The sequence below is a fragment of the Pseudophryne corroboree genome, chromosome 1, assembly GCF_028390025.1.
Source record: "Pseudophryne corroboree isolate aPseCor3 chromosome 1, aPseCor3.hap2, whole genome shotgun sequence".
Classification (NCBI taxonomy): Eukaryota; Metazoa; Chordata; class Amphibia; order Anura; family Myobatrachidae; genus Pseudophryne; species Pseudophryne corroboree.
The window spans coordinates 406,476,462-406,491,910 of NC_086444.1; the positions used below are offsets into that span (position 1 = coordinate 406,476,462).

At 48.5% G+C, this 15,449-nt stretch overlaps 1 protein-coding gene across 11 annotated transcripts in view; it reads right to left on the reverse strand.

Moving 5' to 3' along the window:
* The window catches only part of ACACB (acetyl-CoA carboxylase beta), a 469,976-nt gene that overhangs the window by 238,528 nt on the left and 215,999 nt on the right, over positions 1-15,449 (reverse strand). For all 11 annotated transcript variants that reach the window (XM_063913243.1, XM_063913244.1, XM_063913242.1 and 8 more), the window contains one exon: positions 791-872. In XM_063913243.1, coding sequence (XP_063769313.1) covers positions 791-872 — 82 coding nt within the window. The remainder of the gene's footprint in view (positions 1-790; positions 873-15,449) is intronic.

Sequence of the window (15,449 nt, forward strand, 5' to 3'; positions counted from 1 at the left end):
CTTCAATAATCAAAGAATAAAAAACTAGCTGGTATAAAATGTGTTGCCTTATGCTGTGTTTAATGTGGTATTATTTAAGGAGTGCCTAAACCACTCTAAGGCCAGGTACACATCAGGGCGATGTATTCCCAGACAATATGATTGCCAGACATATTGTACCATGCGTTCACACTGCATGATGCAGTGATACGACAGTGTCGGACTGGGGCAAGAAGGGCCCAAAGTGGGAACGCCGTGGTAGTGTCCCATGCTTAAGGGTCTGGACAGCCTCCATAGGAGGGTGTGGCCAGCCACCAGAGTACCAAAAGAGATCGCATGGTCTGGGCCCCTTGATAAGTATATATAGTAAATACTGCTATCGCATGCATAATAATTTACCAGAATAACAGCAATGTACTGTAAAAAAATAGACCATAGTACTGTGCAGTTTATTGTAACAGAAGTATAATGTAAATTTGAAATGCATAGTCTGGAACCTGTCCTCCCCCCTCTCCCCCCGTGCCCCTCTGGGCCAATATGACCCTGTAATGCCGCATTTAGCAGCATGGCATCATAAACTATATCTTCTGATACAGGGGGCGTGCAATCACAGGTACCCACTGCACCATATGCACAATTTTGTCAGTCCGATTTGCCCGGAAACTACAAATCCTGCAGATATTGCTGTAGTGTGTGCCCGGCCTAAGGCTATACATTTTTTAAATGAAATAATATCACCAGCGTAAATATGTCTATTGTTCTCCTGCTGCTGCGTTCTAGTCTCCTTTAATTGTAGACCATGTGACATTACCCATGAATGCAATGTTCTGTTTCTGTAGGAGGTCTGGAAGTTTGGGATTTTCAGAGGCATGGCCCCATCCAGCCCACACAGCCTATTTCAACGACAAGAGACTTATTAGAACAAGTTCTGACATAGTAGTAGCAGATCAGAAGAAAGATTGAGAGATACAGAGGCATAGCAGAAAAGCAATATTTAAATTTGGACATACACAGTTCCTTATACCATACATCACAGCAGAATAAAAAACTTTTTTTACGGAATGATCGAGATACCCAAAATTAAACAAACTGTAGGGCATATTTATAAAGCCTGGAAAAGTGATAAAGCAGTGGTATAAAGAAATGATAAGTGGAAGGTGATAATGCACCAGCCAATCATTATGGGTTTGAAAAATTACAGTTAGGAGCTGATTGGCGGGTGTGTTATCACCTTCTACTTATCACTTCTTTATCACTTCTCCAGGCTTAATAAATCTGCTCCTGTGTCTTTTACCATGTACGGGGGTATTCAATTGATGTCAGATCCTTTCCGATGGAAAGGATCCGACATTTCAGTATTCAATTAGCTTTTTTAAAGTTGGATTGACATTGTCGGAAACGGGGCTAAAACCTGTCGGATTTGGCCGCGAATCCGACAAAACACGTGGATCCGCAGCTAATCAACTGATCCACGTGTTTTCTGACAAGTCGGAATTGCCGACCTGTCTGAAAAACGGCAGCCCAATTGAGTAGGTCGGAACACTGGGGGTCATTCCGACCTGTTTGCACGCAGCATTTTTTTGCTGCGGTGCGAACAGGTGCGGAATGCGCATGCGCGGCATCCGCTGTGCGAGACGTTGCGCGGCGACAGGGGTCACCGGGTTACGTCGCGGCTGCCGCGGCGACCGCTAGGAGGATTGACAGGAAGGAGGCGTGGATGGGCAGATCCGGACCGTTGGAGACCGTTTTCGGGGAGAGGTGAGTAAAACGCAGGCGTGTCCAGGACAACGGAGGGCGGAGGTGTGACATCAAAGCCGGGCCGATCATCGCTGGATCCATCGCACAGGGTAAGTATGTCCATCCCTAGTCTACTTCTGTTTGAATTGTTTTTAGCTTAACAGGGCTGCAGAAGCGATCGCAGCCCTGCTAAGCTAAAATACACTCCCCCCATAGGCGTGGACTATTGATCGCAGCAGCAGCTAAAAGTTGCTGGCTGCGATCAACTCAGAATGACCACCACTATCCGACCTAAAAAAGTCAGAAGCTGCCATCTTTCCGACAAGACGGCAGTTCCAACTTGAATTGAATATCCCTCATAGACTTGTTTCAGGAATTGATATAATTCCTTAAATTATCTAATGTGACTTTTTGATATGTTCACACACTTTCACACCTGGGACATTACATATATTATTGCATTAGCAAATATTCAGTTCAACTGATCATAAGTATTCTGGGGTTTCCAGAAAATGTATTTCAGAACAAATGACGGGCATAATATGTACTAAGACTTGGAGAGAGATAAAGTAGACGGAGATAATTTACCAACCAATCAGCACCTGTCTGTCTTCAAACACAGCCTAACATGGCAATTACACTTTATCTCTCCAAGGCTTAAGTACAAAAACCACTGAGTGGCAAATACCTTATCCTCGGTCATTTGACTTTCCTGAAAAAAAGTCTATACAGTAAAAGATACAATTATTTATTCTAAGACATCTCAGGAATTCAATGTAAAATGTTAACCCTGCAGTAGGTTTGTGTTGCAAGTTTGTATTATTATTTATGTGTTTATTTATTTAAGAACAGTTTCTTATATGTGGGGTGATGACGGTGGCTCACAGGGAGCTGGCACTTTAAATAATCTAAGAAGTGAAACAGGCTCCCCCCTTCCCCCCCTCTATCCCCCATCATCCCTCAGTTATGAATTAGCCGAGAGAAAACGAGAACAAGAGAACAGAAACTTTACAATGGAAGAGAGCATATGACAGTTAAGTACCAAAATCCTCCTTTTTCTGTCAGCCACTAGGGGACACTGGCACAACTTCAAGACTGTGGGGACGTCCCAAAGTTTCCCCCCTGGGCGAGAGATCGCTGAGGACCTTGCAAAACAAGACAGCCAAACCGTGAAGATGAATCCGCAAAAGTATCAAATTTGTATTATTTAACAAATGTATGAATACTGGACCTAGTGGCTGCACGACAGAGTTGAGACGTGGTAGCCCCCTACTAGCGGCCCACGAAGGCTCAACTGAACGCGTAGAATGGGCAGCAATGGATACTGGCGGTCGCCTAGACAGGTGGAGATAGTAGCAGTCAACTTAATCCAGCGGGCCAGGGTCTACTTAGTAGCATGCCACCCTCGACGAGGGACATCATAAAGCATCAGACTTCCTGAAAGGCGCAGTCCGCTCTACGCAAATCGTCAAGGTTCTCACTATTCCAGAGAAGGTGTCCCAGAATCATCCTGCAAAGATGGAACCACAATAGGCTGATTGATGTGAAAAGTCGACATGACCAACATGATGAAACATCAAAAAGGGGGGTCTGCAAGACAAGGCACTTAATTCAGAAACCCTCCGGGCTGAAGCTATGGCTAGTAGAAAAGCAGTCTTCCAAGTAAGATATCAAAAGGTCAGATTCTTCCAAAGGTTCAAAACAGGTTGACTGTAAATATTCCAGCACCAGATTTAAATCCCAAGGAGCTATAGGTGGAACAACCGGAGGTTGTACCCGTAGAAACCCTTGTAGAAAGGTTTGCACGTCCGCCAGGAGTGCTAGGTGTTTCTGAAAAAAAATTGATAAAGCAGATACCTGAACCTTCAGGGATCCTAGACAAAGTCCGGAATCCAATCCTATGTGAAGAAACAGTAAGAACAGTGAGAGACGAAAAGAATCTGATGGAAATCCTCTTCAAACACACCAAGCTATATAGGATCGCCAGATGAGATGGTAATGGGCTGCCGTAACCGGTTTTCATGCCCGCAACATTGTGGGAATCACACACTCCGGAATTCCTTTTCTTTTCAGGATGTCTGCCTCAATAGCCATCCCGTTAAATGTAGTCGTGGTAAATCTGGATGCACGAAAGGCCCTTATTGGAGTAAATCCGGATGCAGAGGAAGAGGTCAAGGATTGGCCGCTAAAAGAAAGCGCAGATCTGAACACCAAGCCCTCCGAGGCCAATCTGGTGCCACCAGAATCACCGTGATTGACTCCCATTTGATCCTCTTGAGAATTCGAGACAATAGAGGGAACAGAGGAAACACGTAAACTAGGTCGTACAGCCAAGGCACGGCCAGAGCGTCCACAGCTTCCGCTTGAGGATCCCGGGATCTGGAGATGTATCTTGGAAGCTGATGATTGAGACGGGATGCCATGAGATCCACGTCTGGACACCCCCAGCGTTGTATCAGATCGTTGAACACCTCCGGGTGAAGTGCGCATTCTCCCGGATGTAGATCCTGATGGCTGAGGTAGTCTGCTTCCCAATTGTCCACTCCTGTAATGAACACCACCGAGTAAATTACTGCGTTGCCTTCTGCCCATTGGAGAAGACGTGACACCTCTCACATTGCCTAGCGACTGTGAGTTCCGGCTTGTTTGTTTACGTACGCTACAGCAGTCACGTTGTCCGATTGAACTTTTACCGCCTTGGATCGAAGATTGTGGGTGGCTTGTACCAGCGCATTGTAGATCGCTATCAGTTCCAACACATTTATTGGCAACAGCAATTCTTGTTGAGACCAGTGGCTCTGAAGATGGGAGTCCAACACAACCGCACCCCATCCCCTGAGGCTGGCATCCGTTGTGAGAAGCGTCCAATCCCACACACCGAACCGCCTGCCCGTAGTGAGATTGTGCAGCTGGAGCCACCAAAGAAGCGAAAGTCGTGTCTCCAGAGTTAGACGAACTAACTGTTGAACGTGTAGATACGACCCCGACCATTGATGTAACAGGTCCAGCTGGAAAGGACGTGAATGAAAACGTCCGAGTTTCGAAAGCAGCTACCATCTTCCCAAGCAGACGAATGCATAAATGGACTGATACCCGTCGTGGCTTGAGAACGGTATCCGGTATCTAGGTCGACCACACTTAGTCATTAGGTCGACCACAATTTTTTACATGTATTAGGTCGACAGGGTTTCGAAGTCGACATGGTCCCTAGGTCGACATGATCTAGGTCAACATGACAAAAGGTTGACATGGAGTTTTTCACAATTCTTTTAATTTTTTTACTTTTTCATATTTTACGATCCACGTGGACTACAATTGGGAACGGCAACTTGCCCAAAGCATGGTGAGCAAAGCGAGCCAATGCGAGGGGACATGGGGGGTCATTCCGAGTTGATCGTAGCTGTGCAAAATTTTGCACAGCTACGATCAACTTTCCTGACATGCGGGGGGACGCCCAGCATGGGGCTAGTCCGCCCTGCATGTCAGTCCGGCCCCCCTCGCAGAAGTGCAAAGGCATGGCACAGCTGCGATGCCATTGCATCGCCGCTGTGCCACCCGTAGCTTGTAGAATTAACGTGTCTAGTTCTTTTCCAAAAAGAATGTCACCTGTAAACGGAAGTGCCTCCGCCGCTCTTTTTGACTCTGTGTCTACTCGCCATGACCTCAACCAAAGGGCTCTTCTGGTTGCAATAGTTGCTGCTGAGATCCTCGAGTTAACTTGTCCGATATTTTTAGCCGCTTCTCCTAAGTATATAGCCGATTCTTTAATGTGTTCCACTAGGATAACTACATCTTCTAACAGAACCCCCTCTTGTAAATCTTTAATGAACTTAATCTTTAATCAACTTAGTGGCCCAATGGTCCACTGCCTTGTTCACCCTGGAACTCACCAAGTGTGGACTAAATGCAACTTCTCCTAAGTATAGTTCCTGTTAGTGCTACCGCCCAGGGGGGAAAATTAGCGTCTTGGGACGGGTTAACTAACGTAACCTCCAAAGCACATGCCTCACACAGTGAGAAATCGTCCGTGTGAGCTTTTTTGTTACACTTCGCAAAGACGAACAATTTTTGTGATGCCTTATTCGCTGGTCCCTTACCTGCCTTTGTAGAGACACATACAATTTTCCACCAGCACGCTCAATAATATATAAATATATATATATACACAGAGAGTGAGAGAGAGAGAGAGAGAGAGAGAGAGAGAGAGAGAGAGAGAGAGAGGAGAAGTCAGAAGGATAGAGGGAGGTATTTGACTGACTCCCTATTTTAAAACCCCTCAGCCACCAGCCTGTAGTTTGTGCAGGCTTTTAAGTTTCTGGCAGTCTGTAGCAATGTGCACCTGTCTCTCTCTACAGTGCAGATTCCTGAGGAGAAAGAAACAATTGTTGGCATTAATGAGCTGCCTAGCTGAGGAAGGCGTTTGACTGACAGGTTGAAAAACCAGCCAACTCTGCACCCATCTTCTATGCAGAGGCACCCATCTTCACCAGGTCCCCGACATTTTCAGTGGGTGCCTCAATTAAACAATAAGTTCATGCCTTCCTCCCCTTCTATAAATTAGACTTTAGCCTTAATGCACTGGAGTGCTGGACTCTCTCTCCAGTTCCAGATTAAGTTTGTGTTTAATGCTGATAAATACTGCCGCACTGTGTAATGTCAGCACGGCAGTGCAGGGAGATGGCTACTACAAACATGTTACTAGTGCTGCGCGGGACGCGGCTGCTCCACAATGTACAGAGGAACCACTCATTCACCCCATGCCGCTGCACCGTGTCGCGGACCAGACACAGCGGCGAAAGGAGGACAAACTGGAAGCGGGCGCCGCACTCTTCCCACACACTGGCACGCTGTGTACTGTCAGTGCAGCAGTGCAGGAAGACCTCAACACCGTCGCTGGAAAGATAGCTGGGAGCAGGCGCGCACTATTTCCCCACGTTGTCGCGCTATGTCTGTCAGCGTTGCAGTGCAGTGGAGTCCCCCCACTATCGCGGCCACTGTGACCGGGCAGAGGAGGGGATGGAGGCCAGCCGCTGTGCCTACAAGGAGGCACACTCACCAAACCGGAGCACCAGGATGCGACTGTGTTGGGAGGAACAGTGCTTCTCTGGTTAAGCACTGTTCTCCTGTGCAGCTTGCTGCTGGTGTGTGACCCGGACCCCACTTCTCTGGATAAGTGGCGAAGGGTTCCTGAGTCTAAGGTAACCAAGTTCCAAGAAATAAGAAAAGAAAAAAAAAAAGAAAAAAAAAAAAGGAGATTGATGGTAGACTCTCTTTCTGCGAGGTACACTGGGTTCCACAGGGAACACATCGGGGTGTAGAGATGGATCTTGATCCAGAGGCACCAACAGGTTAAAGCTTTAGACTGTCCCAGGATGCACTGCGGGGCGTCCTCTATAACCATGCCTCCAGGCATTGTGAGCTCAGTTTTGTTACCCAGTCAATGCAGAAGCAGGCAACAGAGAAGGTAGATGTTAGGAACATATAACCACGTTCTCACGACAGGAGAAGGGACCAGCGGCTAATGCCATACAAACCCAAAGAAGCTAAGTGCGTCAGGGTGGGCGCCCTGTGGAACCCAAAGTACCTTGCAGAAACAGATTTAACCATGGTAAGTCTACCATAAATCTCCTTTTCTGCCGCAGGGTACACTCTGTGCAAAAGGGAATACATTGGGGATGTCCTAAAGCAGTTCTTCAAGGGAGGGGACGCGCCTTAGCAGACATAAGAACCTGGCGTCCAAAGGAAGCATCCTGGGAGGTGGAAGTATCAAAGGCATAGAACCTTATAAACGTGTTCACTGAGGACCACGTAGCCGCCTTGCACAATTGTTCTGCGGACGCGCCACGACGGGCCGCCCAAGAGGGTCCAACAGCCTGAGTATAATGGGTTTTAATAGCAGCAGGAGCTGGGAGTCCAGCCTGCGCATAAGCTTGTGCAATCACCATTCTAATCCATCTGGCCTAGGTTTGCTTATTCGCAGGCCAGCCATGTTTGTGGAAACCAAACAGTACAAAGAGGGTATCTGACCTTCTGATAGAGGCAGTCTTCTCCACATATATACGGAGAGCCTGTACCACATCCAAAGACCATTCTTTGGAGGACAATTCAGAAGAGATGAAGGCCGGAACCACAATCTCTTGATTAAGGTGAAAAGATGACACCACCTTAGGTAAATAACCAGGGCGAGTTCTAAGAACTGCACGGTCACAATGAAATATCAGACAGGGTGGACGACAGGACAAAGTGCCTAAGTTTGACACCCTTCAATCAGAGGCAATGGCCAACAGAAACAGGACCTTGGCTGTGAGCCATTTAAGGTCCACTGACTCCAGAGGCTCAAATGGAGATTCTTGCAGGGCATTCAGGACAACAGACAAATCCCATGGAGCCACAAGAGTGACATAGGGAGGCTGAATCCGCAGAACAGCCTGAGTGAATGTATGAACGTCAGGTATAGACGCAATTTTTCTCTGAAACCACACCGACAAGGCAGAGGTGTGAACCTTGAGGGAGGTCAGACGAAGTCCTAAATCCAGGCCTTGTTGCAAAAAAGCCAGAAGTCTGGAAGTACTTAACTTGGAAGCATCGTAATTCTTAGTAGCACACCAGGTGAAGTAAGAATTCCAGACCCTATTATAAATCCGTGCTGAAGCCGGTTTGCGGACCTTTAGCATAGTTTGGATAACTGCCTTGGAGAATCCTTTGGCCCTCGGGAGTGAAGTTTCAAGAGCAACGCCGTCAAAACCAGTCGGGCCAGGTCTGAGTAGACAACGGCCCTGAACGAGGTCTGGGCATTGAAGTAGAAGAGGACACTCTATCGATAGACCCTGCAGGTCTGAGAACCAATGCCGTCTGGGTCACACTGGAGCGACTAGAATTAGTATTCCTCCTTCTTGCTTGAACTTCAGTAGTACCCTGGGCAGAAGTGACACTAGAAGGAACACGTAGGGCAGCCGAAAGTTCCATGGAATTGCCAGTGCGTCCACAAACGCTGCTTGAGGATCCCTTGTTCTTGATCCGAAGACCGGAACCTTGTGATTGTGTCGGGACGCCATCAGGTCTACATCTGGTAGACCCCACTTGTCCACTAGGAGTTGAAAGACTTCCTGATGAAGACTCCACTCTCCGGCGTGAACATGCTGGCTGAGGAAATCAGCTTCCCAGTTGAGGACTCCCAGTATGAACACTGACGATATTGCCGGCAGATGGTGTTCCGCCCAATAAAGGATTTTTGACACTTCCATCATTGCCACACGGCTTTGAGTGCCTCTTTGATGGTTTATGTATGCCACCGTGTTGGCGTTGTCTGATTGTACTTGTACAGGCCTGTTCTGTATCAGAGGCAGGGCAAAAGTCAAAGCATTGAACGCTGCCCGCAATTCCAGAATGTTTATCTGGAGGAGGGATTCTTCCTTGGTCCCCCGACCCTGGAGAGAATATTACTCCAGCACCGCGCCCCAACAACTCAGACTGGCGTCAGTAGGACCCAGTTGGGGATACAGAAGGGATAGCCCCTGCTCAACTGCTGGTTCTGTAGCCACCAGCTCAGTGACAGACAAACTTCCAGAGTCAAGGAGATCATTTGAGACCTGATCCGATAAACGCAGGCCATCCAACTTGGAAAGGATTAACCTCTGTAGAGGGCAGGAATGAAATTGAGTGTACTCCATATGTCGAAAGTCGACACCATGAGGCCAAGGATCTGATCCTATAGACAGAAACAGTCTTTGGCTGTGTGTGTCCAGCAGTGCCCCCAGGTGCACCATGCTCCAAGCAGGGACCAGCGAGGACTTCTTCCAGTTGACGAGCCACCCGTGGGCTTGTAGGAAGTGTACCGTCAGTTGCAAATGACTGAGGAGGACATCTTGGGAGTTCGCCAGGATCAGCAAGTCGTCCAGATATAGCAGGATCCCGATTCCCTGACGACGCAGATGAGCCGTCATCACGGCCATGACCTTGGTGAAAATCCAAGGGGCCGTGGCCAGGCCAAATGGCAGAGCCTGGAACTGATAGTGAAGGTCGCCAATAGAAAACCGTAGATATTGCTGATGCGATATGGCAATAGGTATATGCAGATACGCATCTTGTATATCCAGGGATACCATATAATCTCTGGGTTCCATGGCCAGTACAATCGAGCGCAGCATTTCCATATGGAACTTGGACACTCTCACAAATTTGTTCAGTGATATGAGGTTGAGTATAGGCCAGAAAGACCCATTGGGTTTCGGGACAAGAAACAGGGTCGAGTAGTATCCTCCGCCTCTCTAGGACAGGAGTACCGGCACTACCACTCCTGTATCCAGGAGGGAACGCACAACCAGATGAAGAGCTTTGCGCCTTCAACGGGTCCTAAGGAATAACAGTCGTGCAGAACTGGCGAGGGGGGACGTCTCTTGAAAGAGACTGCGTACCCGTGAGAGACGACTTCTCACACCCATGCGTCTGAAGTGGTCTTTAACCAGACCTGGGTGAACTGCAGAAGTCAGCCTCCAACCCTGGGATCCCCAGTGGGAGGCCCACCCCATCATGCAACAGGCTTGTCTTGTTTGGAAGCAGGCTGACGGGCGGCCCAGGATTGTTTTGATTTGGGCTTAGTGGTTTTGGGAGCACAAGCTTGTCTCGCATATGTCTGACATTTTGCTTTCCCTTGAGGTCGAAAGGAATGAAAATTGGTACTCTTTCCCTTCTGTGCAGAAGTATTAGTATTTGGGAGAAATGCAGTCTTAGCAGCCGCTAAGTCAGTCACAATCTTATTCAGATCACCCCCAAATAGGATGTCTCCCTTAAAAGGAAGTACCTCCAAGGTCTTTTTGGAGTCCAGACCCACCTTCCATGACCTCAACCACAGAATTTGGCGAGCCAGGATGGACAAAGTCGACGCCTTGGCCGCCATAACACCTGCCTCAGAGGACGCCTCCTGAATATATTGGGAGGCTGTGGTAATATGAGACAGATATTGTCTGGCAGTGTCAGATATATCCTGAGTCAGCTCATCCTCTACTGCCCGAACCCATGCTTCAATTCCGTTTGCGGCCCAAGAGGCTGCTATAGTGGGTCTATGTACAGCACCTGTAAGGGAGTAAATAGACTTCAGGCATCCCTCCACACGCTTATCTGCCGGTTCCTTCAGTGAGGTGATAGTGGTGACAGGCAGAGTAGACGACACCACAAGACGGGTGACATGGGAATCCACCGGAGGTGAATTTTCACACTTGTTACACAACTCAGCAGGAAGAGGATAACGAGCTAGCATCTTTTTAGACAGTGAGAATTTATTTCCTGGAGAAGACCACGGTTCCTGACGTATGTCTACTAAATGGTCAGAATGCGGTAAGACTATTTTAGCTACCTTCAGGTTTCTTAGATGCAGTAGCGGGATCTACATCATTATCGATTTGTAGAATCAGCTTAATAGCCTCCACTAGGTCAGGGACATCAACCTGAGTTGTAGATTCCTCGTCAGAAGCAACTGTATCAGTGTCCGACGGATCAGTATACTCCCCATCCTCGTCAGAAGTAACATCTGAGATACTAGTGGATTGTGAGAAGGAAGCAGCCCGCTTAGATGACCCCTTGACCCCAGAGGGACGTGGGGTAGGTTTTTGTCTAACCAAAGATTGACTCAATTGTTGTATCTAGGTAGACAGAGCATCCGCCCAGGGCGGATTTACCACAGGGACAATATGTGACTGCAATGGCAAAGGAGGTCCCATAGGGGGTGTAAGGCGTGTCACATGCGTATTAAGCATAGCAGAGAACGCCGCCCAAGGTGGCTCCTGGTTGGCTACCAGAGCAGCGGGCTGACTGGGAGATGTATGGCACATATCACATAGACCATTCTTCAAAACTTCACCCTCGGGCAAATCCTTGATGCATGCGCAGCACGACGCAGGAGCGCCTGCGGATTTCCCGCTCTTTGTGGTAGACATTATAGTGAATGTAACCCTAGAGCATAAGAGTACGATATAGCCAGACAAATACAATACCAGCAAAGAAATTCCCTATTTATGTGACAGTATATACAGGACACATACAGAGAATAAATGCGGTATGAGGTGACTGAAATACACAGTAGAATACACTTACTGTAAATACTGTGCAGCACTGTATATGAGACCCTGATGCACCTAGTCCCCTAGGGTACAGAATACAGTGATAGCTACAGCTGGGATACACAAAGTGAAATCCACACAGCAGATACTAGTACACACAGTCACATGCAGATAATTATTTTATTCAAAACTGCACTGGACTAACGTATATATATATATATATATATATATATATATATATATATATATATATATATATATATATATATTATTATAATGAGCGGCCCAAGACCGGATGTATATATCAGAATACTTGTACAATGTATTCTGGTAGAGGTACACTTGTTCTTAATTAGCACTGGCTGTCTAAAAATGACATGTAGAATACTTAAGTGTCTGTAAAAACGAGTTTTATGGTAAGAACTTACCTTTGTTAAAACTCTTTCTGCGAGGTACACTGGGCTCCACAAGGATTGGACAATGGGGTGTAGAGTAGGATCTTGATCCGAGGCACCAACAGGCTCAAAGCTTTGACTGTTCCCAGAATGCACAGCGCCGCCTCCTATATCACCCCGCCTCCCAGCACAGGAGCTCAGTTTTTAGTTAACCAGCCCAATGCAGTAGCAGGAAAAGAGACGACAACGGTTAGTAGCCACATACACCACACTCTCATGACAGGAGAAGTGTCAGCGGCTAATGCCATACCAACCCAAAGAAGCTAAGTGCGTCAGGGTGGGCGCCTTGTGGAGCCCAGTGTACCTCGCAGAAAGAGTTTTAACAAAAGTAAGTTCTTACCATAAAACTCGTTTTTCTGCTGCGGGGTACACTGGGCTCCACAAGGATTGGACAATGGGGATGTCCTAAAGCAGTTCCTTATGGGAGGGGACGCACTGTAGCGGGCACAAGAACCCGGCGTCCAAAGGAAGCATCCTGAGAAGCGGCAGTATCGAAGGCATAGAACCTTATGAACGTGTTCCCTGAGGACCACGTAGCCGCCTTGCACAATTGATCAAGGGTCGCACCACGTTGGGCCGCCCAAGAAGGTCCAACAGACCGAGTAGAATGGGCCTTAATGTGATCAGGAGCAGAGAGACCAGCCTTCACATAAGCATGTGCAATCACCATTCTAATCCATCTGGCCAGAGTTTGCTTGTGAGCAGGCCAGCCACGTTTGTGAAATCAAAACAAAACAAAGAGAGAATCAGATTTTCGAACAGAAGAAGTTCTCTTCACATAGATACGGAGGGGTTCACTACGATATGCCGGCGGTCGGGCTCCCGGCGACCAGCATACCGGCGCCGGGAGCCCGACCGCCGGCTTACCGACAGTGTGGCGAGCGCAAATGAGCCCCTTGCGGGCTCGCTGCGCTCGCCACGCTACGGGCACGGTGGCGCTCCCTCCAGGGGGGTCGTGGACCCCCACGAGGGAGAATAAGTGTCGGTATGCCGGCTGTCGGGATCCCGGCGCCGGTATACTGTGCGCCGGGATCCCGACAGTCGGCATACTGAAGACCACCCATACGGAGAGCCCGTACCACATCCAAAGACCGCTCTTTGGGAGACAAATCAGGAGAGACAAAGGCCGGAACCACAATCTCCTGATTATTGTGGAACGAAGAAACCACCTTAGGTAAATATCCGGGACGAGTCCTAAGAACCGCCCTGTCACGGTGAAAAATCAGATATGGGGAACTACAAGACAAGGCACCCAGATCCGACACTCTTCTAGCAGAGGCAATAGCCAGCAAGAACACCACCTTAAGGGAAAGCCACTTAAGGTCAGCTGAACCAAGAGGTTCAAATGGAGGCTCCTGCAACGCCTCCAAAACCACCGACAAGTCCCAAGGAGCCGAAGGTGGGACATAGGGAGGTTGGATACGCAACACACCCTGAGTGAAAGTATGAACATCAGGTAAGGTCGCAATTTTTCTCTGAAACCACACCGACAAGGCAGAAATCTGAACCTTGAGGGAGGCCACACGTAGGCCTAAATCTAGGCCTTGCTGCAGAAAAGCCAAAAGTTTGGCTGTACTAAACTTGGAAGCGTCATAATTGTTAGATGCGCACCAAACAAAGTAGGAATGCCAGACCCTATGATAAATCAGAGCAGAAGCCGGTTTCCGGGCCCGCAACATTGTTTTAATGACCCCTTCAGAAAACCCCTTAGCCCTCAAGACGGAAGCTTCAATAGCCACGCCTTCAAAGACAGCCAGGCTAGGTCCTGGTAGACACAGGGGCCATGAACGAGGAGGTCTGGGTGTTGTGGAAGAAGAATTGGAGGCTCTGACGATAGGCCCAGCAGGTCTGAGAATTAGTGCCGTCTGGGCCACGCTGGAGCTATGAGAAGCAGATTGCCTTTTTCTTGCTTGAACTTCCGAATTACCCTGGGCAGGAGTGACACCGGAGGGAACACATACGGCAGCCGAAACCTCCACGGCACCGCCAGCGCATCCACGAATGCTGCTTGAGTATCCCTTGTCCTTTCTCCGAAGACCGGAACCTTGTGATTGTGTCGAGACGCCATCAAATCCACGTCTGGAAGACCCCACTTTTCCACGAGGAGTTGAAACACTTCTGGATGGAGGCCCCACTCGCCGGCATGCACGTCCTGACGACTGAGAAAGTCCGCTTCCCAATTCAGGACTCCCGGAATGAATATTGCCGATATGGCCGGTAGATGGCGTTCCGCCCAACGTAGAATCCGTGAGACTTCCTTCATTGCCAAACGGCTTTGAGTGCCGCCTTGATGATTTATGTAAGCCACTGTGGTGGCGTTGTCCGACAGTACTTGAACAGGATGGTTCAGAATTAAATGCTGGGCCAGGTTCAACGCATTGAAGACCGCCCGCAATTCCAGAATGTTGATCGAGAGGAGAGATTCCTCCTTGGTCCACCGACCCTGAAGGGAGTGTTGCTCCAGCACCGCGCCCCAACCTCTTAGACTGGCATCTGTCGTCAACAGGACCCAGTTGGATATCCAGAAGGGACGACCCCTGCACAATTGTTGGTCCCGGAGCCACCAGTGTAGCGACAGACGGACCTCTGGAGTCAAGAAGATCATTTGAGATCTGATCCGGTGAGGCAGGCCGTCCCACTTGGCTAGAATCAACCTCTGGAGGGGGCGAGAATGGAATTGAGCATACTCCACTATGTTGAATGCTGATACCATTAGGCCCAGCACCTGCATTGCCGAATGTATCGACACTTGTGGACGAGAAAGGAAGCAACGAATCCTGTCCTGAATCTTCAGGACTTTCTCCTGAGACAAGAACAACCTCTGGTTGTGAGTGTCCAACAACGCTCCCAGGTGCACCATGCTCTGAGCAGGGACCAGGGAGGATTTCTTCCAGTTGATGAGCCACCCGTGGGCTTGTAGAAACCGGACCGTCATATCCAGATGACGCAGGAGAAGATCTGGGGAATTTGCCAGGATTAACAAGTCGGCCAGATACGGCAGTATCCTGACCCCTTGACGGCGGAGTACCACAGTCATAACTTTGGTGAAGACTCGTGGAGCCGTTGTTAAACCAAAAGGTAACGCCCGAAACTGGTAATGTAGGTTGCCAATAGCGAACCTTAGGTATTGTTGATGTGACAGTGCTATAGGAATATGCAGGTAAGCATCCTGTATGTCCAGGGAGACCATGTAGTCCCCAGGTTCCAAGGCCAGAACTAGAGA